The 25,256-nt window shown below is 37.6% G+C and overlaps 1 protein-coding gene across 2 annotated transcripts; it reads right to left on the bottom strand.

Moving 5' to 3' along the window:
* Positions 1-929: 929 nt before the first annotated feature.
* tie1 (tyrosine kinase with immunoglobulin-like and EGF-like domains 1) lies at positions 930-24,609 on the bottom strand. 2 transcript variants are annotated; one of them, XM_008406195.1, is made up of 24 exons: positions 24,325-24,609; positions 22,048-22,338; positions 21,852-21,962; positions 21,569-21,724; positions 18,270-18,401; positions 17,743-17,889; positions 17,521-17,649; positions 17,038-17,183; positions 15,264-15,408; positions 15,024-15,182; positions 13,950-14,090; positions 10,305-10,607; positions 9,636-9,926; positions 9,056-9,249; positions 8,799-8,945; positions 8,645-8,708; positions 8,008-8,118; positions 5,346-5,536; positions 4,911-5,024; positions 3,982-4,052; positions 3,118-3,158; positions 2,737-2,833; positions 2,495-2,594; positions 930-1,792 (listed from the first exon to the last, which is right to left on the bottom strand). In XM_008406195.1, exons 1-24 carry the CDS (start codon positions 24,386-24,388, stop codon positions 1,721-1,723), a joined length of 3,417 nt encoding a protein of 1,138 aa, XP_008404417.1. In that variant the 5' UTR covers positions 24,389-24,609; the 3' UTR covers positions 930-1,720. The 2 variants fall into 2 exon arrangements, with proteins under 2 accessions (XP_008404417.1, XP_008404418.1); XM_008406196.1 differs by lacking the exon at positions 10,305-10,607.
* Between the last annotated feature and the right edge of the window lie 647 nt (positions 24,610-25,256).

Genomic DNA, 25,256 nt, shown 5'->3' with positions numbered 1-25,256 from the left:
GGTGTTAAATTCAACAACACAGAGTCACATTAACATTTACAACGGTGCTGGTGTTAAAATATATTAAAAATAACACCAGTGTAGTGTTGATCAGAAAACATAATGTGGTGTTAAAAAAGTAAATAGACGCACAAGGTGCCAATATCAATCAAATCCAGTGGAAAATATTCAAAACAATACACAGAAATGGAAAGTTTAACTTTTCTTAAACCCATTTCAGTATTATAGACCAATGCTAATTTAACAACAAATGGGTGTCAATCTTTTAACACTTTCAAAAGTGTTACTTTAACACCTGCTGAGTTGGATACATATAGACACTTTTGGGTGTTAATTCAACACTGGCATTTTCATTGTGTACATTTTTAATCCTGCTGAGAGATTCAGTTATGACCCATKTTATATTTGCTGGCAGMGCCCTTTACAATTAACCCAAACCCTAACYAGTTACTTTTCCAGGGCATTTTGTAGAGGAACAGGCCCACAGCATCACAGAGCCTCCTTTGTACTTGGACATAAATTCTTGCTTTCCCAAATTTTGTTTTTCAAAAACCTCAATTTTAGTCTCCTTTTCAGATTTTTACCTAACATTCCTCCCAAACTATTGGCTATCACGTAGAACCCAACAGAATCTAATGGTTGTTATGACAACTTAATGATTGCAACCGTCTGATTGTGAACTTTGGGATTTTTTTATTTTACTTATGTTCTGCTTTCTTTATCCATCCTGCTCATCTGTGTGTGGTTTCAACTTYTAAGAGTTCCAGTAAGTGTGGCAACATTGGATTTTGTAAAAAAACAACAAAAAAACCCCCAGAAACCTCAGAAATATTTTCCTACTAATCCAGATTTTTTTTTATAATTCTGTGTGAGTGTGAGATAACAAAATATAATTTCATAATAAGGCTTTTTACACATATTTACCAGGGTTCCTGAAAGTGTTGATGGTGCTTTATGGTGTGGAGATAATTTCTCATTTCAACACGCCTTCCACATTGGCTAAAAAATATATTGTTCTACAACTCTGCCTAATTTGAATACATGGCTCTAATACTTTTTCAACATTTTTACAAACGTATCAAAATACAAACAGCGGTACTGATTTTCACAGGACAGCGTTAGGCAGTACACGGATAATAACTATGACAAATGGCACTTATCATGSTACTGTAAGTGCTACAATGGTATCTGTCACAATTCACTCTAAAAAAWGTTGAGAACTTCTGCTTGTAGTCCAAACTGTGTCCTTTAAAGTTTTCTCCACAAAAATATCTCCTCCTTCTCCACGAGTAAAAAAAAAAAAAAATCCAGCASACACCCCACAGACCCGTTGGTGTTTTAGCAAATCACATAGCTCCACGTTTGTAAGTCCCCCCCCTCAGGGATCAGAGAAAAATATAAAATGAGAAGGAAGAAAGATAAATCTGTTGATTTTTGTTTTTACATTGAATTGAAAGAAAGCGGTATTTCTTCCAGAAGGCTTTCTAGCAAATGAGTCTTTCCACCGAAGGCTCAGCTATTCTCCACGTCTCCTCATGCTTTTGGTAACCCAATAAAGTGTCCTGTCACAGTCCTCCGTCTATARCTGGGTGGTTGCGGTGAAGCGTCCAGTCCTCCTGTGTTGCTGCTGACTGGCGGGGTGGTGGCAGTAACGTGGCGGCCTGCCGCTCTTCTTTCTCTTGGAGCTACGTGGCGTGCGAGGGTCTGGGGGGGCTGGTAGTCAGGCCTCCTCTGCGGTGGCGTCTATCCCAGCGTAGGTGAAGTTCTCAAAGAGAGCCATGTTAACGTAGGCCTGGAAGACAGGTAAATTTCAGGAAAACCGATGGAAAAATATAAAAACTATTTACAGCATTCAATTGAAATTAGCAGCTAAACTTCATGTAAGTGACCACATTTTTGCCTTGCTCATTGTGACTGTTAATTTGTAACAAAGGGACGTCTGCTCTAAAGAGAAATTGCAGTAACATGATGATTTATGATGCAAAACTTTTTGTAATACAGTGCATGGTGAAAATTTTTATACCCTTTGAACTTTTCACATTTTTATTACACTGTCAAAAATGTTACAGATAGAAATCTAAAAACTTTTATGTGTTTTTGTAATCAACCGTGTCAAAGTTAGTGATTGGAAATAGGCCTATGCTTTGACTAGGCCATTTTGACACATGATTAGGTTTTTGTCTAAACCATTTCATGCTAGCTAAGGATGTATATTTTGAGTGATTGTCCTGTTGAAAGATGAACCTGCAGTTTCTCTTCCAGTCTGAAACTTTTCAACCTGCAACTGGTTTTCTTCCAGGATTGTCCTGCATTTAGGTCAATCCATCTTCTCATTAACTCTGACTAGCTTCCCTCTACCTGCTGAGGAAAAGCATCCCCGCAGTATCATGCTGTCTCCACCGAGCATCAATCAGGTAATGGTGCATTCAGGGAAAAAGTGAAAAAAAAAGAAAAAATTAAAGCGGTATGAATCCTGTTGTCAATCAAGAATTACCTTCCTGGCTTCCTGCATCCGGCTGAGTTGGACAGAGATTTGTGAGAAGGGTGGTCTCTCATAGGGACGATCCCTCCAGCACTGCTTCATTAGTTCATAGCTGGGATGATAAACAATGAGAGAACTTCCTAAATAATGTTTGGATAAAATTGTTAACACTCTATCATTTTTAAAAAAACTTCTAACAAGAACTAAAATAGTAAAACAGTTGAATTAATTGTCTTTTAGAACAGGACACTTACACCTCATCATCACAGTTTTTGGGTTTCTCCATCCTGTAGCCCTGTGGCAGTTTTTCATAAAGTTCGGCACATGTCATTCCACAGTATGGTGTACCTCCTATTTCACAGACAAACAGGAGGCAGAAAATAAATGTAATGTAAAACACGAGACCATGAAATGCACAATAAGAGGTTAAAATACATCAATTATTCAGACAATCAATTGTGCTACACATGTAGATTTGAAGAAGATAGCTCTTTCTGACACTACAAAAAGATTTAACAAAAAGCAGAAATAAAAATAGAACTTTTCTGGGACTTCCCCTGAAGGGCCTGTATCTTTGCAGTCACAGAACAACATTTTTAACTTGCATTTTATTATGATGTTGTAAGCATTCTTACCCAAGCTTACAATTTCCCAAAGTAGAACTCCAAAAGACCATCTGTGAGGAAGAAGGTCAAAAAATAGTTGAGATCATGCAAGTTGGAGAGAACGTAAAAGTTTTTTTCTTTTTTTTTTAACTGTCATAAAAGAGCAAATGTACTTTGTTGATGGTATCTGGTGCCCTGCAAACAGAAACTAGCTGTGCCAATCTACGAATTAAAAACTGTGCAACTCCAAAACAATCTTATCTTGCATTCATACAAGTTTTGAGTTTGAAAAATGCATGAACTAAAAATGCATGAACTAGAGATGTACTACATAAAGGTTTTAATTTTAATAATTTAGTAGTTGAAGTTTCTTCTTAAAAATGAAGATGTGTTCGTGTCATTCAGTTTCAAAAACATAAAGCCACAGTCTTTTCTGGAATCTGATAAGCGAAACTTTCTGACGAGAATAACCACCTGTTTTATATGTCACAAGCTGGTGTGGTAGATTACATAATCAGACAAAGTGTTTGTGCTCAGTCTGTCTTTTTGCCTCACCGGTATCTCTGCTGCACTGGTTCATACTTAAATTTCACTCATTCTTCGTTCACTAATTCTTAGTACTGTTTTGGTCCTCTCAAGGTTTTTTTCTTCTTCCTTTTGCTGTCCTGTGCTCTGCTGGCCTGCTCTCTGCTGTATAAACAGGCTCCTGTTGACAGAGTCAACTGGCAGTCTGTTTCCTAGGCTTCCTGGTTTGTGCTTATCAGTTACGTTGCACACTTTTATCAGAGTAACAGTGACGGGGGGGATGATTTGTTGTTTTCTGAAGAAAGACACTTTGTGTTSTACATAATGGACAACTTTAATGCCATCGTTTTGTTCAAATAAAAGACTCACACGTCACTCTTGCTCGTATACACGCTGTAATTCAGGGACTCGATGGCCATCCATCGTACAGGCAGTCTACCCTGGAATCAAACCAGCAGGTGGTTAATTTTCACAAAGTAACTGAAATGTCAAATCCTGAACATTACACCATCTCTGAATCAGTTTAAACGTCTGTCTTCTTAATGTGATGAGTTAAGCAATACAAAACACAGCTTTACGATTACAACACACAAAGGTAGTTTACAGAACACTGCCCTCTAGAGGAGAACCTTGTATTGATCCATTACTTGTCTGGATGTTTCCGTAACAGAAAATGGACCCAAAAGTTTACAAAACAATTAATGGGTTATGTGCTTTTTTTTGTGCTGTTTTACATGTTTTTTTACATGATGGATATATCTGAATTTATTAAGGTAAGATGTTAAGGTAATTGTGTGGGAATGGTTGTAGATGAAGCACCTGACAAAAACAATCTGTCGTTAACTGGGTCAGATAATAAAGCTTTTCTATTCTATTGTAAAAGGAAATAAAAATTTATTCATGCTGGTGGTTGTGTTGTAAGGTCTGGATCAACATAAAAAATGTTTAAGTTTACTTTGCCATTCATAATCATCTTTTTAACCTGTCAAATATTCAGATTATGTCACCTCAATCAACCTGACTTGCCCACTGCTCAGGGCAGATTTATTTCCTCCCCCAGTCGTTCCCCCATTTTGTGCCCAGTGGATGTACATTTTCATTAAACTGTGTGTGAGATTAGACTATGTTAATGAATATATATAGGATTATAGTGTGTTAAACTAGCAAAAGATTAAAAAAAAAATCAGCAGGACAGTAACCCCCAGGTTTGGTATTGGACACGACTGGTGTAATTCATCTACTACTGGATTACTTCTTGGATTACTTTGTTAAATACAAAGAAAAAAACAACAACTCACCATTGTTTTCTTGACATAAACCTCTTCTCCTCTGGACAAACCAAAATCTGCAATCTTTGCCACTAGGCTGTCCCCTACAAGAACGTTCCTTGCTGCCAGATCTCTGTGAATGAACTAAAACCAGCACAGAGGAGATGAGAAAGGAAGTAGTGATAATTGTAAAATGAACATGCTTTACAAAAGGGTTAAAATAAATTTTACCTGAAGTGTGAACACAATTTACAGACAGAATATAATTTTGAGTTAATTAAGAGTAATTACTGAAGCTCTTTGCATAGATTAGTAAAATCGTGCATGCAAGATTTAAAACTTTATGCAACATCGCAACATCCAATGACATCAACTACTAGAAAACAGATGTTTTTGAATCCCAAGTTCAATCAGAGACAGACTACTCACTATGAGGCATATTAGAATTTTCTTTCCCTATCTTACCTGCTTGTCACTGAGGTAATGCATGCCGGTTGCCACATCAACAGCAAACTGCAGCAGCTGCTGGGAGGTGAGCGTTGAAGCAGTACCATGCTCTTTTGCAAAAGCAGGATCAGTCTCCAACACACGACTCTTCCTCAGAAAGTCCAGGAGGTTCCCATAGGGAGCATATTCTATGGCTATGTACAGGTAACCTGAAAAAAGACACACAGTTCTCATAAAAGCCTCCTGGCTAGCTCGCCAATTTTACCACGTAGTTCTGTTACTGTTAAAGTGTCAGTCACTATCGCTCCAGCCTACTGTGATACACATGCACTTGCTGTGAGCCAGCATATCATGCACATTTAGGGTTTTATTCATTTCGAAGCATTGCTTTTCAAATTGGCCAATAGCATCCAAACAAGAATTAGGTGGTTGAATCTGAATTTAATGTGGATTTTAAAAATCATTAATGTTCAAGATCAACTTCCCACTTCAGGTAGCTGAATGACTTCTATAAATAACTTTTATACTGTACTTGGATAACAAAATGAAGGGTTAATCCTTTAGTGACTGCCGCAAATTATGCTTCTAGTTGTCAACTTGAGATTTTCAAATAAAAAAACACTAACAACTGTCTAACATGGTGGTGTCATCCTGTGGTGGTAGTGCATTGCACCATAGAATAAAGCAGGAGTACAATCTCCAAGTTCTTGTACTTTATGTTAATTCAACACAGCAGAACATTACTCCCACCAAGGAGGAAGACATGCCAACCAGTACCATGATAGAGACATTATGTCAGGCCCAATCAATATTTAAAGACCAAGAGCCTTTCAGCATTGCATTCAATCAGTTGTTTAAATTATTCATTTTTATTTTTATTCCACAACAATATCCTGCCTGTCTACCTAAAAACCCTGAGTGAGGCCTTGACTGACTTGGTTGCAGTTGCTCAGAGAGCCAACCGGCTACAGATGGTAAGGGACTTGGCCTTGAACAATTTAAACTTGACTCAGACGTAGGTCGGACCTTTTTTATAAAATCCTCATTGAACTCAACCAGATGGCTGAATCTCTGTCAACAGATGACAGCTTTCAGCCTTTCCACAGGCTATTAGGCATTTGTAGCTGTTGGAAAGGTTTCATGCTGATTTCACCAGGATCAGTAAGAGTGCCAACACAATTAGTGAGGACCGTATGGGGAAGGAAGGAATAACAGGCTGGACAAATATCTCACACAGAATGTTCTGTATTTCCAGCAGGAAAAAAACCCAAACATATTTGCCTCACAGGAAAAATTAAACAAAATATATTAATAATTAAACAAGATTTGAAATCACTAATCTTATCCAAACTTAACAGACTTTGATCTTGGTTCATGTTTGTAAGTATGAAGCTCAATGGATTAATAACCATAATAATTATTTAGAATTTTATTGTGAAAGGAAAGAATTGCAAAAGGTGCCCACTTATACATTTTATGCAAATACTTTTTCCCCACTGTTTTATGGCTCCTTATTTATTCCTTCAATTATTAACCCACACCTTCTTCACTGTTTCCCCTTGAAAACCTATTTAGCTTTCACAGAATTGTTGTTGTAAATATTCACAATAACCTAGCAAAGTTCTTTCTGTTTCTTTGTCTCTTTTGTTCATATTATTCAGTAGATTTGTGGTGTGGATTCTTGAATTTGTCAACCATTTATATTTCAAGGCTAAATTGGATTAGCAATGCTTCATCTAATGTGCTTACCACTAAATTTCCTCTCTCATATGTTATCAGTCTTTGATCACACAAAAGTAATCACATTATTTGGGTTGGAATGCTATTAAAAGAAACTGATACATCATGGCAGGAACTAGCATCAGTTCAGCCTTCGGAAAACAGATAGCAAAGAAGTGAGATGCATGGACAAATCCCTTCAAGCCTCTGTAGCGTGAGAGGTTTTCATTTTGGATTCCTTTCTTCTGGTGCCTTTAATTCAAAGATGACAGAAAACAATTGGGAGGAATGGCCACTTATTATCATTATAATTATTAATATTACAAAATTGTTCAAACTAATTTTGATGAAAAATACCAAAACCTGGATGTTCTTTATTAAAAACAGTTCTTACAAAAATGTTTAAAAAATCGTAAGTCTTTTTAGATTGCAGCGTCAAGCACCTCACAAATGTATTCATGCACCTCAAAACCTTTTCACATTTTGTTACGTTACAACCAAATTCAATGTATTTTTTGTTATATTGAATTTGTACATTTCGTTTCAATGTATGATGCTACCACTGCTATGTTTCAGTTTGCAAAATATGAGTTGGAATGATGGGAAATATTAATTTTCTTTCACTTAGCAACTTGTATGAAGGCCAAAAAATTAATATTTTCTCACGAGATAGAAAATGCAAACTACATTACTCACAGTTTTCCTTTTCAAATTTGTGGACTTCATCAAATTTTTTTCCAGCATTGTCATTTTCTTTTCATTTAGGATTTTAAATTAGGCGAACAAAGTTTACCTTATTACCTCATAACTTATTGTGGTGAGTTGTGTAAGCAAGTACATGCACAGGATTTTATTTAGGGGCTCCATGGTGGAACAGTTGTTGGGACTGTTGGCATAACAGCATTACCCATCATCGACTTCAAAACAGACCCAAATGCACCACTAGATGTCGCTCACTCACCTCTGTTTTCACAGGCTCCTATCAGGTTGATAATGTTGGGATGCTGGCCCAATTTGCACAACACTTCCAGCTCTCCAGCAAAGTCTCTGTGGTCATTCTCTGAGGCAAACTCTGCAGGCAGTACAGCATGTTTCACATTGTTACACAAAACACAAGCACAACTAATTTTCCACAATAAATCTCACAGGCATTCACTAGAATCTCAGAAACTTGTCTTTTAAAAGTCTTTCAAGCTTTTCTATGGATATTAGTGTCTTATTCACAAATATCCGGAACACTAAACATTTTTATGCAAATGTTTGTTAAGCTTCTAACCTCTGATCTCTCAGTTATTTGGCAATGAAAGTGATTCCTAAATTTCAGCTCTTTTCTCTCTAGATACAATGGACTACTAAGGAAAGAATCAGTTTCACTGTACTTTAAACAATGTATATCTGTTTTAGTTCCAACTTGTAATGCTGTCATGATCAGGTAGAAGGACAAAAATGAGTTTAAAAGCAGCTAATATCCAAAGAAAAACTTTCAATAACATTGAGAATATCTGATCAAGACCATTTTAAATATCAAACTATGTGTCTCATTGCAAGAAAAGTATAAAGAAATTTTGAGTTGGTTTAAAATGTTGAAAAGTACTTACCTTTTAGCATCTTGATGGCTGCACTCATTTTGTTCCCATCCTTTTTGATCATGGCTTTAATGACCTGTTATTAAAATATGGTTGGCTTAGTTGCTTAAAAGTTTGATTGCCATTCATGCATTGATCAAAGTAGTAAAAATGAAATAGTCTAAACCTGGCCAAAGTTGCCCTCTCCAATGACATCTTCAAATTTAATGTCCTCCCATTCAAGGATTGGATAGGTGAGCGGTTCTGGCGTGGGCTTGGGTCTTCTTGTTAGGGTCAGGGTTCCTGAGTTAAACTGCAAAATAGTTTCTTCTCCCTACCATAAACGTTGGCAAATAAACAAATAAATGTGAAAGTTTAGTTTTCATATGTAGTCTTGAAAAACGTTTTTATATTCTTCCAAAGTTAATACCAGCACACCCTCACCGATCCAGACTGATAGGTAAATGTGCGCCGACGGTTGAGCAGCATCTTCCTGATATAGAACAGAGCCAGCAGGGCGAGCAGTATGGTCACACAGGTAACAGTTACTGAGCCCACCACTGCCACCAGGAGCTGATTACCGTCCCCCGTGGGTTTTCCAGAAACACCTTGAGTGGTTGGTGCTAAAATCTGTGAATCTGTTTTCATCGAAGAGGCAAAGGGGAAAAAAATGAGAAGAGAGACGAGGATTATTTCTATCTGAGGAAGCAGCAGATGTAGTTTTAGTAGGCATCTTAAGAACTTCTATTCCAATTGCCAATTTTATCAAAAAAGAATATAAAACCTACTTCAAAAGAAAGAATAAAGTCTTTACATCCTTCTTATCATAATTGAAAAAGCAACCCAAGGACATTGGGATTTTCTCTTTCCTTTCGTGCCCTGAGATGCAGTGTTTTGATTGTGTTTTGCTTAAACAATGTTAAAGTCATGCAATACCTTCAAAGAATTTTTACATCCAACTACATCATTACAACCCTAAACCCCCCAAGAAACACTTAAACATAGAAAACAAGCTCCTTATTACCATCTCCTTGTGTCTTCTCCTGAACAAATGTACTCCACTCTCCAGGCACTTTGGAGCAAGCTCTCACTCTGAACTGGTACAGGGTGCTGCTGTTGAGCGCCGTCACGTCTTTTGTGGTCTTATTTCTGTCATCGATGTCCAGCCAGTGATGAGGGCTGCCCTGGCCGACTGGCTGGTACTCTATGACATATTTAATTATGCCTCCGTTTGGATTCTCTGGGGGCTGCCATCTCACCTGGACAGCCGATGTGGAAAGGGCTTGGGCCTGGACACTGCGAGGAGGTGAAGGCCCTGGAATGCAGACACAGTTACTATTAGCTGTTGTAGAACAAGTTTTGCAACAATAAAAAAGCTGGAATAAATGTTTTTTTTTTATATTTTCATTTAGTTTGTGTTTTATGTTTTGTTTTTCTTGTTTTACATGTTTTTGTGGCTTTCTGTAGCGTTGTTGTTATTTGAGACACCAACATGTTTGTGTCAGAGAATTATTTAAATTCTGTAAAAGAACAAAATTGGGCCTTGTAGCTCCTGTTTGTCTTGTAAAGTCTCCAAACATCTGTACATATCCATTTAACTATTTTAACAGTAAAATTTGCAGATCTCATTTATTTTTCCACAACCATCAAAAAAAAAATTGAGCAATAAAAGAAACCAGAGATCTCCATTTACCCTGGCTGTTGACACGGAAGAGGAAAGGTTTGGAGGCTGGCCCCTGGCTGCCACAGTTGATGAGGCGCACCACCACACTGTAGTCATGATGATACTTCAGGTTGTGAAACTCGGTAGAGAGCACATTGAGCAGGGTGGTCTTCTCCAAAAGTTTTTCATTGGACGGTGGGGGTTCAAAGAGCTGCACTAAAAATCCAGTGGCTGTGCCAGGAGTGATGTCACTGTTGGTAGGTAGCCGCCACCACACTTTAGCATTATGGCCGTCTACTGTCCTATTTTCGATCTCAGGCTGAACCGTGGGTTCTGCAGCAAACAAGTAGAAACGGTAAGTTAGAAGTGCTAATTAGACTTAAAGCCAGCAGTTTACATGCACTATGTAAAGCTTTATTTCTTACTGTCTGAAGTTAAATCAGTCCAAACTTATTTTGATCAGGTCTGTTAGAATTACCAAATTCATTTCTACTTGCTAAATGCCCCAATCATACGAAAATAATATGTGAGAATGTTTTATTGAAGTTTACCTACATAATGATTACTGTGTTTTCAAACTAAGAGTCATCTGGAAAGCCCAGATGACAATATTATGGCTTGGAAATTTCTGATGGGTTATCTGACACATTTGAGTTAATTGCACAGGGGTGAATATATTTTAAGGCCACATCTGCAGTCTGCTGGTTTCAGAGGGTCAAAAGAAATCATCATAAATATCAGGAAAATAACTGTGGAGCTGCGCAACTCTGGTTCATTCTTTGGAACAATGTCCAGATGCTTGGAAGTGCCACTTTCAACTCTTCCAACAATTAAATGCAAGTTTAAACATGGTGGGAATGTCCAACCATTATACTCCTCATAAAGGAGATTGGTTCTTTGTCCACAATGTGCAGAATAAAAGCCAAACATCTAGTGAAGATGCTGGCTGCAGCTGTTAAGACAGTGTCATTATTCATGGTGGTATCCTGCACCACCATGGGCTAAACGGTCAAGCTGCAGGGAGGAAGCCATTAATCCAAGAGAAACATATAAGCGTCAGATCGCAGGGTTACTAACACATACAAAGACTTTCATTTTTCGAAGCATGTTCTCTGCATATGATTAAACTAAACAATTACACTGTTTGGCCATAATGGCCAAACGGTGGAGGAAAAATTGGGTCGCTTGTAAGCCTGAGAACACCATCCCGAACGTAAAATACGGAGTCACTATCATCAAGCTGTGGTGCGTTTAGCTGTAGACGGAACTGGTGCACTTCATAAAATGAATGGCATAATGAGGAAAGAACATTACGTGAAAATATTGAAGCAACATCTAAACACATCTGCCAGAAAGTTAAAGCTGGGGTGCAAATGAGTGTTCCAAATGGATAATGACTCAAAGCATGCAGCCAAAGTTGTTACTAAGTGGCTTAAGGACAACAAAATCAATGTCTTGGCATGGGTGCCACAAACCCCTGATCTCAAGCCAATGGAAAATGTGAAGGGGGATCTGAAAAAACATAGAAAAATAATAAAGGGTGAAAACTGGGACAGCAAAGGTTAGCTGTAAGTTCAAATAGTAAAGCTTTAGCAATGACAGTCTTCTCCATTTTACCTCTCATTTCTTAAACATAAGATTTGAAGGACTAAAGAACAAATTTAGACTTTTCCAAAAATGCCACATTTAATATTTCAGGTCATTCTACGTCAGTAGTCTTGCTGTCTTTGAGTTTTGGGAAGTGTTTTAACGGTGAAGTCCCCCTGGCATTTTTTGTGTTGGCTTATTATTTTGTCACTCATGCTTAACCCTGTTTCTGTTTCCTGATCTCTGTGTTTAGTTTTTGTTAAGTCATTTCCACCAGTCAACTTCTCTAACTTGTCTTATCCTTTTGATTCCCTCTCATTTGCTACCATTCTATAGTAATTAGTCTTACTTGGTCCTCAATCTCCCAAGAGTTTCAGTCGCTCCTGGTTCTGACTCAGTCTAAATGCCTGTTGTGCTTCACTTGGTCCCCATGTCTCCATGCAAGTTATTTCAACTCATGTTGCCTGATTTGACTTCACTATTTCTCCCAACTATATTTGGTTGATGTCATTTTTAAGTTTCTTTACAATTAAGTGTTTTATTTTCCATCTCCTTTGGCTGTATTTGGTTTCATCACTGGAACAAATCTTGATAAAAAAAAAAAAGATCAGACCTGAAAATGGACCTCAAATGTGAGCATATCAAGATATGATAACATAGTAAAACAGCATCTCACCTTTCTAGGATTGAAGACGTGCCTTTGAAAAAGATAATATTGCCCCCACCCAGCAACTCCATTGTTTCATGTCCACGTACCTTTCCTGCGTTCAATACTTTACTGCCACTGCTGTCTGAATACTGCAATGTGTGCTGCACTTCCTTTCTGCCGCAGTTTCAAGCATGACATCACAGGCACAACCAAAAACGTCATTGTGAAACTTTGTCAGAAACCAAATGTCTGATCTGTGACAGTTTATCGTCCGTTTCTAGCAGCCTTCAAACGCACAGCCTTGACCATGGCTTTAGCATTCTACGGACTCCTCATCATCATCACACCTCCACCAGTCTTTGTTCCTGTGCTCTTGAAGAAAGTTGAGGATGAGTCACATCCACCACAGAATGTTTCAGTGTTCTTGAAAATGATCTTGCTCTAAAGACTCTTTAAGCGATTTAAGCATGAACCCAGATCTGACTGTTTCTATGCTTTGGGAGCTAGCTCACTTATTTAAACGGCCCACAAGTTATCCTCCAGACCTACCTTTCTGTCCTATGGCTGTATTCTGCTCATACCGCTGTAGCTGTAGAGGACTCCCCGTTTACTTTCACAGCTACTTGGCCTTCATTTCTAATCCTCTTTGCCAGATCCTTCAGCTTCCAGGCCAGCTACTATTTCTGTCATTTCTTGCAATGGGCTCCAAACCACCCTCCAGAGCTTCATCATTGGACCCATTTAGCTCCCCACCTGAACTCGCAGCATTGTTGGGCCAGCCTCCATGCACCCCACCTGAATTATTTGCCTCATTTGCCCTTGTGAACTCTCTCTCTCTCTCTTTTTTTGCTCTGTTCCATCAGGCTTTGCTTCCAGTTAGTTTTATTTGGACCCTTTTCAATGCATCTAGAGAGGTACCTTGGGAGTGGTCGTACTATGCACAATGTTGAGATTTATGCTAAGTTTAGTCAACTTTGGTTTCACATTTGGATAATATCTGTCCAATGAGAATAATTACTTTCCCTTAAGCAGGTGTTTTGAGTTAAGTTTTACAATGTCCATTCATATAGCATAAAAATGTGGTTAATTCTTGTATAATTATAGTGTAATTAAAGTGTAGCTGTAGTAATATAGTAACTGTAATAATATGTAGTTAAGTGAATCCTATTATTCTTTCTCTACTATTGTTGTGCCCCCACAAAGAGGCAGTTTCTTTTTTTCAACATCTTTCTTGCATGCACACAGTTGTTTCATTTGTTATGATTGTAACCACAGTACTAACTCATGTTTAATGAAATTATGTCTTTATTCTCTGATAGTTTTTCCTGTCCAGAATATGCCTGATTGTGCTCTGGTATTTTATTTTTCAGATCAATAAGTTTTTGTTTTGAACGTGTGTAGCTGTCTGAACTGACAATTCAGTTCTACATTGGTCTCACCAGGACAGTCTGTCTCCATGACAGCTTCTGGTCCAGATTCTCCCTCTCCTCCCTCCCCAGGACGACTCAGCTGGACGCGTACGCGGTACCTTGTTGAAGGCTCCAGGTTCATCAAAGTGATGGGCTCCTTGTCACTATAAACTGAAACAAAACAAAGAGATGATGAGATTACTGTTGTAGATTCTTGTCTTCTATCTCTTTTAGCCTCTTTTAACTACTTACACGAACACGCTGCAGCTTACATAACCATGTTTCTGTGTGTGACTGCCGGCAGTCATATGTAAACAGACTGAAACTGATAAGACTACCCTTTAGGGAGGAAACAGATTGTAGAGAAGAATAAAAGCTAAACTCGTGCTACAATCTTTGCCTCACTTGGTTACATCCCTAAGGGGAGCTAAGTGTGGCCCAGCGCTGGACGGTGAATGTAACTCTGTATCTGTTCCATTTGTATGACATGTCTGGCTTGTAACATTTGATCCTTTTTTGGCTTTAAAGCCTGCTTTGACATATAACCAAATCTCATTATTTCTCAAGGTAATTTACACTGAGGGGTTCTGGTCGGGTCCTGAAAGTGGTTAATGGACCTGGTGGTGCACAGAGACAAAAAAATGAATGAGCTCCAACATTAACAAACATTTCAATTGTGGTTGTGTTGGTTTAATTTAGAGTTTGGCAGTCCAGGTCTTTAATGGTATTCTGCTGCTTTTAGATGTGTCCCTGTTCCAATACACCTTAATGTGTACAATGTAAACATGTCTAATCAGATACATTTTAGTTTAAGCAACAAGAAATGTGGATATTGGACCCTGTTATGACCATCTGTTCAGAGATTATTTTATGTATGCTTTTCCACAAATATTAGTTTAGTGAGCAGTTTCTGTGTTTATGGTTAATTATGATCTATTCTTTTACTATCCCTTTTCCTTTCGTTGCTCTGATAATTCTCTTGACTTTTGCTAAAATGTTACAACATTTGGGACTCCATTTTTTACAACTGCTAAGGGGAGAAAATTGCTAAAACATAAAAATCATAAAAGCACTTGTACTGACTTTATGTTTTTCTCAGCCTACCTATAATTGAGGACCAAAAGTCTCTGTTCTCCACAGGCTTGTACAGAAGTTTGGTTGAGATTATGGGACCGTCGCCTTTGTGTGACTCCACCGGCATCACCAGCAGCTGCTTACTCCTTTTTTCAAGTAGCTTTGGAGCTGTAGTTGGCACTGGGGGCACTGTGTAGAAACATGACCAATAAATGTGACAAACTGTACTCTTTGTACACACACTACTCAAAAGTTACTCCACACTCAGACCTTTAATGGTAACGTTGAACTTGCGAGAGTCCCGGCCTCCATTGGTGGACACTCGGCACTCCCACAATCCCCCTTGTTTAGCGCTCAGTGGAGGGATCTCAAATAAAGCTGTGCTCCGATTTGACTCCTGGATTGTCTTGGAGGCCTAAGTGAAAAAGATGGAAAATGGTTGAGCAATACAGGAAGAAAGCCGCATGTTCATTTCCTGTGCCCACTTCTGTTCCTGCTTGACTTTTCCTCAAGAATGTCGTCCCAAGGAAAACCTTCTTTGTTCCTGTGGGAAATGCTGGCACAACTATTCATCAGATTGTTTCTGTTATTAAGGAAATAGAGCAGTAACAATAACATGGTCTGAGCATATCACATCAAGGCAATGCATGGAGACTGCTGCAATGTAGAGTGATACAGCCTTATCTGGTCAAACCATTGTTGTGTTGACTTCCTCAAAATGTGACCCAGCTTTGAAAGCATCAGTCAAGACATAGTTCAAGTACATTTTCCCCCTCAACTTCCACATTTCTGAAACTTTAGTCCCTATATCTTACAGCTGCTGGGATCTTTATACCTCTTTATGAACATTTCTTCTCATCCATTACTGTCACTTCACACGTTTCTTTGCCTTTTTGCTGTTTTCAAAGCGCTAATTAAATTAAGAATTGAATTATCTGACACAAAGTAATACTACATGGGAATGGGATGAGGCTTGAAAAGAAATTTGCAGTACTAGGAAAAGTGATTACAATTTGTGAAAGAGAAGAGAGCAGAGTTTTTCTGAAACATTGTGTAGCAGCAGGCTTATTAAGCAAGACAAAATCTTAACATCATATGAAAGAATAACACAAGAATGACTGAGAGGGCAGTGGCTATATGGCACACCACAATCAGCAGCCAGACCATGAAGACACACTGGCAATCTATGAGGAAGCATGATTTTTTTTCAAGTCAAAACATGCATTACAAAACAAACAAAAATTACATTAAAAAAACTGTACAAATCTTCTCACATCCACAGACTGTGTAAAACTGAATTAACTACAGTTCTCTCTAAACTTGTGTTTGAGCCATAATTACCTGTAGCATTTTTATGTACATCTGCTAGCTGTAGAAAAAGTTGTATAATTCGAGTGGAGTGACAGATGGTGACAGTGGTAATGTTTTAGAGTTGCTAAACCCAAAAAAGTGAAACTTGATGTAGTTGTGTGCAGAAAAAAATTTAAAAGAAAAAACATGTTATGTTGCTAACATAGATAGTTCTGGTGACGTAGTCCCTGGGAGGAAAGAGAGTACTAATGGACACGTGTGCATTAGAGTAACACTAGTTAGACACTGGATCACTTGTGAAGTCTACCTACATGCTGGCTGAATTTCAGTATTTTTTTATTTTTATTTATTACTAACAACCATTCACCATTACGGTAAATCACAGGTAGACTAGGCTCACCTGGGCAGAGTGCCAGTCTGTTAGCTCTCCAAGGTAGTTTCAGCTAATATTTCCCCTGAATTCAACCTGATCAGAATATAAATGAATGTCTATAGCAAAAAACCATGTATGATTTTTCCTTCAATACATTACTTTGTGTTAACCTATTACTTAAAATCCCAATAAAATACATTCACGTTTGTGATTTTAACATGAAAAAATGTGGGGCGGTTTTTTCTTTACAATGCATTGTGTACATTTGCATTTTAAATTATTTATATACTATATATTCATGTTATTTTTAGCTAGGCCATCAATATATTATGCTCCCAAGACTACTTCTGGTCTACTGACCTTCAGCACAGTGTTGTCCAACTTTCGAAGCTCAAAGCTGTTGTGGCTGGGTAGGGGGTTGCCTGTAGCTGAGCATTTGACTTTAGGACTAGAATTCAGATTACACTCCAAGTCACAATCCAATTCCAAAATCTGAGGAGCTCGTTCTGGAAAAGAAAGGACAATATTTGGATTAATGGTTTATAGGTGACATGGAAAGGCTGCAGTTTAATCTATAAGAATATTTTGAAAGCTTTGATTTGAATCATGGTAAAAAATACAGTTTTATCATTTTGGTATTTGGTTAAACATGGTGTATTTATCACTACATAAAAGCTGATTAGCCTTTTAAAGTTCCAGCTTTCAAATGTTTGGTGAGCAATACTTACTTTTACAGTTTCTACATCTTTCAAAAATTATGAGACTGCTATTTTCTTTTTGTTGCCTTAACTCAGTATAGTAAAGCTTTAACTTTTTTTTATTTTAGTCTGTTATGATGCTCACCAGACTTCTCACAGTTCTGTCCTCTCCATCCTGTGGGACACTGACATCCACTGAAACGGTTGCAAACTCCTTCATTCTGGCATTTGCAGCTTAACCGGCAGTCTGGCCCATATGTGTCATTAACACAAGCTGAGTTGAAAAAGGCAAACCGAACACCATATAAAATTTAGATAGTTGAACTCAGATCTAATGTGGCTTCAAGGAAAGTTAGGTTTTACAAACCTTTTTCACAGAGCCTCCCAAACCAGCCGCTGGCACAGGAACAGCCATAAGGATCTGGGAGGCAAAAGCGAATCTCTTTGCAGTTGCTGCTGTGGTCGGTTCTGCAGGACTCCTGGCAGTTTCTCCCAAACATTCCTGCCCTGCAGGCTGCTCCCCATCAGTGGAAGGTAAAAATCACAAATGCATTTATTTGTATTCCTAAAAATGTGCTGTCTTTCAAACTGAATTGCAAAACACCCTGACTGTAACCAATCTGTCAGCGTCACCAGCCAGGGAAAGCTGCTGAAACATCTTTTCAGTTATTTATGTTTCGGCACACAATAGTCAGTGACGTTATAGTGAAAACAAAACCCTCACAATCCAAACGTTACAGATCATAACATTTACATGGACCAGCTGTTTAGATAAAGGATATTTAAAAAAATACAGGTGACCTTTTTTGTATATTCTAAGAGACATACAGACAGATAGATAATCAACTTTTATGGATATTATTGTGCTGTATTTTGTCTCAGTGTAGCACAAACCTGTCTCACAGCGTGTCCCCATGAATCCAGGAGGGCAGACACAATCCCCATCTAAATCATGACAAACTCCTCCGTTTAGGCAGTCTGGGCAGTCTTTGTCACAGTTATGACCCCACTTCTTACTAGGACAGTCTGCAGAAATAAAGTACTTTATTATAAAATATGTTCCTTACTTTGTCATGACTTGATAAGTTTTCGCTTAGTCTAAAAAGTTATTTCTGTACATGTGTTTTATTTTTTTAAGCATCTACCTCATGACCATTCTTTACAAGTGTGTGAAACATTTTTACATGCTGGTAAATATTAAATAAATTCACCCAGACATTTAAATCCAAAGCAAAATTTTTTTAGTCATTGAAAAGACCATGACACTACATGTTATTATCGATCCATCAGAGTACCAGGATGTTGGTACTAAGTTTGACCTACAGTATGTCTGATGACTGATGACTGATGATCAGACATCTGATCATCAAGCCGCATCATCATGTCTGATGATGCGGCTTGATGATGACAAGCCGCATCACTGCTAATTACAAGAAAAGCAAACAAAGATTCCTCAAGGCTCCTACTGTATATCGGCCCACTTCTCTTCTACACTACATACTCCCTAGGTCAGACACACACACAACTTTATATTTTAGTGTAACTGCATGACCACAATCCTTTCAGTCACTAATTAGATGTCCATTTTATTACAGAGTACGTAGATAGAAAAATAGAATTTCTCCAGCTCATCACAACAAAACAAAACCAAAGTAAACAAAAAAGAAACATAAAATAATAGATGTTGGTTCCCAAAATGGAATATTGTTCAGTTGTTGGTGTTGACATTAAAAACAACAGAACAGACAAGAAACAATCCTCTCAAACAGCCAACATGCAGAAATGTTTCCCTCCTTTAAATCAGGCCTGAATTTTATTTGTCATCAGTTTTTATCATACTGCCTCTTAAAGCTTAAATTAGAAACCTTTTCATTATCTATCTTTTATCTTCAAAGGCATTTGTCTTAAAGAGTTTTGCTCTTTTTCATGTAGAGCTTTTTGACTCACATTATGTATGAATGGGGATACATAAATCAGCTTGCTTATATTTTGTCCACATATCATCTTTATAAAAAAATATAGAACAAATAGAAGAAGAACAAACACAAAATCATGAATCTTAAGCTTACAGTGAGTAATTCTCCAAACATCCAAGTTTCAGATAACTTTGAATCTCCAAAAACTCCAGTAGAAGCAAAAATAGCAAGGACATAAACCAGGAGACAACTGATAAATGTTTTATGAATACGGTTTTTTAGAGCAACATGTTCTGCTTTTTTATTTTTCAAGCAAAGCACAGGGGTGAGAAGCTTTGCAATGCCTCTATCTGAATGTCAGCAAAAAGGCAAAAAACATCCACAGAATACATTTGGATTTAAAAATCACAGGCATCACTTGTTTTCTTTCCACAACAGACACAAAATCAAATTGTCAAGAGTTTTGTTTTGCAACTCTCTATAAGTGCGTAAGCTCAGCTGAAACATTACTAGTTGGAGAACCCACAGCAGCTTTTGTGAAGCTATGAGAAACAATGTGAAACATGAAGGGAAAATCTCTCACACTGGAATGCAATCTCATCTGGACTGTGGTAGTATTATGGTTTAGGTCGGCTCCAACATCTGGGCCAAGAAAGCTTTCCACAATTAATGAAGTAATTCTGGATTAACACAGTAAACTTTGAAGAAAACCACTAATGTGTGATAGAGTAAGACAATTAAAACACAGTGGTTTTAGGAAATATCGTGGCTATTTATTTTCCAAGGGAAAATCTTTTTTTTTCCAATATAAGGTTCCTCAAATATATATAGCAAGGAACATATTTAAGAAAACCAAAAAATTATTGCATAGTTAAGTCTGGCTCATACAGAGCACTGGTCAAAAATTTATTCAAGCTGTTGGAACGACAAACAGAAGCTGGAAGTAGTTAGCTGCAGTTGTTGCTGCACATGGGCTCCATGCAAGATAGTGAAACTGACGGTTAGTACAATTTTACCACTCTTAAAAAGAAGATTCCCACTTCCAAAGAGCCTTTTTAACCTCTAATTAACAATGTTAATTGAACAATGTTTTAAAATGAGCTTATCTATTGCATCACACACACTCACATAGTGCCGTTCAGTTACATGCAATGCTTTTCATCAGTGTTTAGTGTGCTTTGTGACACTTTATCACACTGCATCAACAAAACCAGAGAACCACAGCACTGTAAAGTAGAAAGGAAATAGCACATTGTTTTTAAGACGACTGCAAAAAAATGAAAAATAGAAAGAAAAGGAAAGAAAAAAAATCAACAGTGACTTTTATTTGAATTCAGCTCCCCAGTGTCAATCTTTTATAGAATCATATTTTGATGCAGTTACAGCAGCCAGTTTTATGTCTCTATCACCTTTGCCTTTCTAGAGTCTGTATTTTTGCCTATTTTTCTTCTAAGATAGTTTTTCTCCAAAATATTGGCACACATGTAGCTCCATCCATGTTTCTACTATCCCTAGAGCATAATGCTGCACAACCATGTTTCACCATCAGGTTTGTTGACTTTTCTCTCCACATAACATTCATCAGATAGGTCAGAAACCAGAGAAGCATCTTCCACTGCCGTCCCCTGCATAGGATGTGACAAACTGCAAACATTGGGGCTTCATGTGACTTTTTAGAAACAATGGCTTTTTTCATGAAGCTCTTCCAAAACGACCAGATTTGTGAAGCATGTGACTTACAGCTGTTCGTTTTTAGAAATGATCCCACCTGAGCTTTGGAACTGTGTAGCTCCTCCACAGTTACTAGGGTCTGCCAACTGCTGCCTTGTCTTGGTAGGTTTGAAGTGTTGCTATAATCTTTCCATTTTCTGTTCATCGATTGGACTCTGATATGTCGTTTTATAACCTAACCTGCTTTCAGTTTTCCTGTGTGAGTCTTGATGATGTTTGCTTTCTGACTTTTTCCCACAATGCTAAGAGGCCTTCACAAAACAGCTGTATCCATGCAGGGATTAAATTATCCATGAASGGAAATGCACTATTTTTGTTAACAACACAAAAAGGCAAAATTCCAGTGAATGCTTCACTTTGGGGTTGTAATGTGACAAAAGATGAGAGAGTTCAAGGGTCAATTTTACTTTTGTAATGCGCAGCATTTAAAATATGTATACACAGCACTGCTTGTCCTACCAAACATGCATGCAAGCAGTCTCACATCTTCACCCAGATATGGTCCTCCAACATAGCAACTGGTGGAGAGTGTTAGATTTAACAAACCTCTAACGATAAGTCTCATCCAGGCGCCGTGGAGGGGGCTGTCCGCAAAATAGCTGGCGCTGTAGATGCCTTGATTGGCCAAAGTTGCATTCTCCACTGTCAGCGTAGCAGTGCTGTTAGCCACTTCAATCCAGTGTGTCATATAATAGTAGTTTCCTTTGAAAACATGAACAAAAATTATACAATACACTGTAGAGTGTAGTTTCTGTTTTCACTTCCTTCATTATATTTGTGTGAGTATTTTGTCTGGATGGTCTGTTTTGAATTTCGGTGCTTCCCTTACCGTTAAATTTCCAGGTCACGTCCCTCCGTTCAGAGCCCAGCATCTCCATGCTGAGATGTGCAGTCTCTCCTTTGTTCACAGTCATTGTAAGGTACTTTGGAATGAAAGTAGCTGGAAACGCAAAGACCACCCATGATTTTCCAGCAAGATGAATGAACTCATGCTTCAAATCTGGTTGTCTAGAAGCTGAACATACCTCCAATGAAGTTGTTTATCATTGTGAGCTTAAGAGGTGACTCCTCCGGGGTCTCACAGTAGAAAATTCCAATATTCTCAATTTCACGGAAATCCTTTGCCACAACAACTCTGTGAGAGTCCTTATGCACTTTGAAACTAGTTGGTCTTGGTAATTTGAGGATACTGTTATCTCTCCTGATATTCAACCTGACCTCCGCAGGGCTGTGCTCACCATTGATACAGGAGATGGTGAAGTGACTGACGCTGGTGACCTTTGCTGTTGAGGTCATCGTCAAGTCCATCACTGCACCTGCATTAAAGGGAACCACATAACAGTTGCTGTATGCTAAGTTGTTTGCTTTCAAGTCCAGAGTAAACATAATCTACATTGAGATGCATAGATGGATGGGTAGTTACAGTTCAGATAAAAAGAAAATAAACCCTACATCAGGTCTAAAATAATATACCACAAGTACCCATTACCGTTATTTAATAAACAAAGACGAGGACAAAATGGGAAACTACTACTACTTAAACCATAATTATATAACCTAGCATTTCAGGCAATATTTTGCTATTAAATAATTACTTATATAGACATATACATATGCACACGCAGTATTTTCCTGGTCAAATAAAATGTATGTATCATAAAATGTTAAACTAATTAGTCATGGATCTCAAACAGTACAAGTTCCACTGATGGCATTTTGGCAGCATGCACTGATACCTAAAAGACATTTTAACACAATACTAAGTAAACAGAAACAGATTAACTGGGATGTATAATTAATTAATAATGAAAACATTAGATGCTTCCATAGTTGGTCATTTTATCTGAAACTATTTATCAAAAGAGAACAGAGAAAACAAATATATATACAGAAGTTTCAGTTCATACCCAACTTTAGCTAAATTGATATAATATATCCATCTTCAAACAACAGAGTTTCTGACTGAAACACGCAGTGACTGTGCTAGCTACTGTTAGCAACACAAGCCAATGTTTTTTCTCTGTGAGCTCAAACACTAAAACAACATATGTAAACTAAGTGTGCAGTTTGTTGTAAATTAGTTAACAGGAGAAACATTCAGAAATGCAAATTCTGGTTAGTTTTTATATACAAGGCCACCATTATGGATTGATTCTAACAGGACATCTTACTGGTGCACTGAAAAAAGTTGATACAACTGAAATAAATTGCTTCCATAAGTAACAAAATCCTAAAATTATTTATAGCATGTACTAAGTTGTAATGTTAAGCCAACTTAGTAAATTGACTTCAATAAACTTAATTTAATTAGATGTTGTCAATTGAAGCAATTTATTTTGTTAGAACAACCTTTTTTTTTCCAGTGTAATATTTCAAAATGAAAAACTGATATTTTAAATTCTGCATAAAAATATAATGCACAAGTGGATTATTTAATAAATTTGAAGTGTCAATTGAAAACAATAGTTGTTTTATGTTTTATTTATTTTTTTTGTTTTCAAACAATAACTTTAGGTCCTGTTGTTCTTCTGTTTCAAAACGTATGTCAGTGTTGGACAGCTTCGTATTGTGTTACAAATTTTATGAGAACAGGTTGATTCCTCCGCAGTTCATTAGCCAAACATTTCTGCACTTAGATTTAATCACATTTATTTTCTCCTCTTTGAGTCACACATTCTTCATACGTGATCAGATTATTCCAATCCTCAGTCTAAGAGCAACATTTGGCTTCAAAAACTATTGTGCGAGTTGTTTTTTTTTTTTTTTTTTTTGGTATTCTGAGATGTTCTGATGAAACACTAAACCTCATTCTCAAAACACGACTGATTAAAGCCGCGTGACCCAAAAATCTCAGGAAACGGTCCCACGGGCTATTTAGGATCATTTGGACCTATAACCTCAATAAGGTTTAAAAAAACAGAAATAAAAGACTAAGATATGAACACTTTTAGATTGATATTAGAACAGTTACCTGAGACATATCGCTATCTGTTAAGTCGTATCAAACACATTAAACGTCTGCCTGTCCAACATCCCTTCTGCCTGCATGTGAAGCCACAGAGTCCACAGAACAATGGGAGGAAACCTGGATGAGCTTCGTTTCCCCCCGAGGGTTTATTAAACTAAACTCTATCATAACAAAGTTTATGATACTATATCACATTATTATAACTGCAAATTCACTTAAGTCATAAATTGTTAGCTGAAAGCCACACATGGTCGATATCACGGTTTTCCTTTAAATACAGCTAAACATTTTCTGAGTTTATCTGCTGCCATATCTTTAATAAACTGCCACTCACCTGATAAGTCACAGAAGCAGAACACCAACACCCACAAGATCCCCATGGTTTGTGTAATCCTCATTGGAAAAAAATAAAAATAAAACACGTTTTCCACGAAATCACTTGCCAACCGAACTTTTGGAACTCCACTCCTAAAGCGGCGCCGCTGCGAGACGGCGACGCGCGTTTTTACGCATAACGTATTTCAAAGCTTCGCGGTCAGGTGAGGGGAAAAAATAAAATAAAAATGTCTTCAGTAATAGAGCAGTTGTCAGAGAAGGTATATCAATGCTGTCACGCTGACTGCGGTCTAAGCTGTGGTGAAGCTCAACCTCCTCTGGGTGGGAGAGGAAGGAAGAGCGTCACCAGACAGCGGAGAGCTGCTGGCGCTCCAGACCTTCCCGATGCGGAAGATGTTTTAATTATCCTAATATGCTCAAGTGATTGGCTCCACAAAAAAGAAAGACACTCATACATACTAAAAAAATAAAATAAAAATAAATAGAGCACTATAATAACTGCTCAAATTAACCTGAAAAGAGATAAAAGAAAATCCTCTCAAAATTTGTTAAGGCAACTACAATTTGAAAGTTTTACATAAAGTTGATGTTTTTAAGTATTTTATATTAGATGTAATTTTTTCAAACTGTGTTTCTTTGCAGGGACAAAGAAAACGCCTAATACGTACTCTTGCTGTCTTCAAAATCCATCTGTGTGTAATTTAAACTCAGTATAAATACAGCTGTTTTTCAAACGACTCCAAGGTTTGTTAGACAAGATGAGTGAACAAACAACATCATGTAGACAAAGTAACATCACAGACAGGTCATCTATAATCCAGACAGAGGTTTAAAGCATATTTATCAATATCCCAAACTCTGAGCATCTGACAGAAAGCTGTTCAGTCCGTCACTGGCAGATGGACAGAGTTCAGCACATCTGCAAAAATG

Source organism: Poecilia reticulata, linkage group LG4 (assembly GCF_000633615.1).
Source record: "Poecilia reticulata strain Guanapo linkage group LG4, Guppy_female_1.0+MT, whole genome shotgun sequence".
NCBI lineage: Eukaryota > Metazoa > Chordata > Actinopteri > Cyprinodontiformes > Poeciliidae > Poecilia > Poecilia reticulata.
Note: the sequence above shows the minus strand (reverse complement) of the source record. Positions and strands in the feature narration are given on the sequence as shown.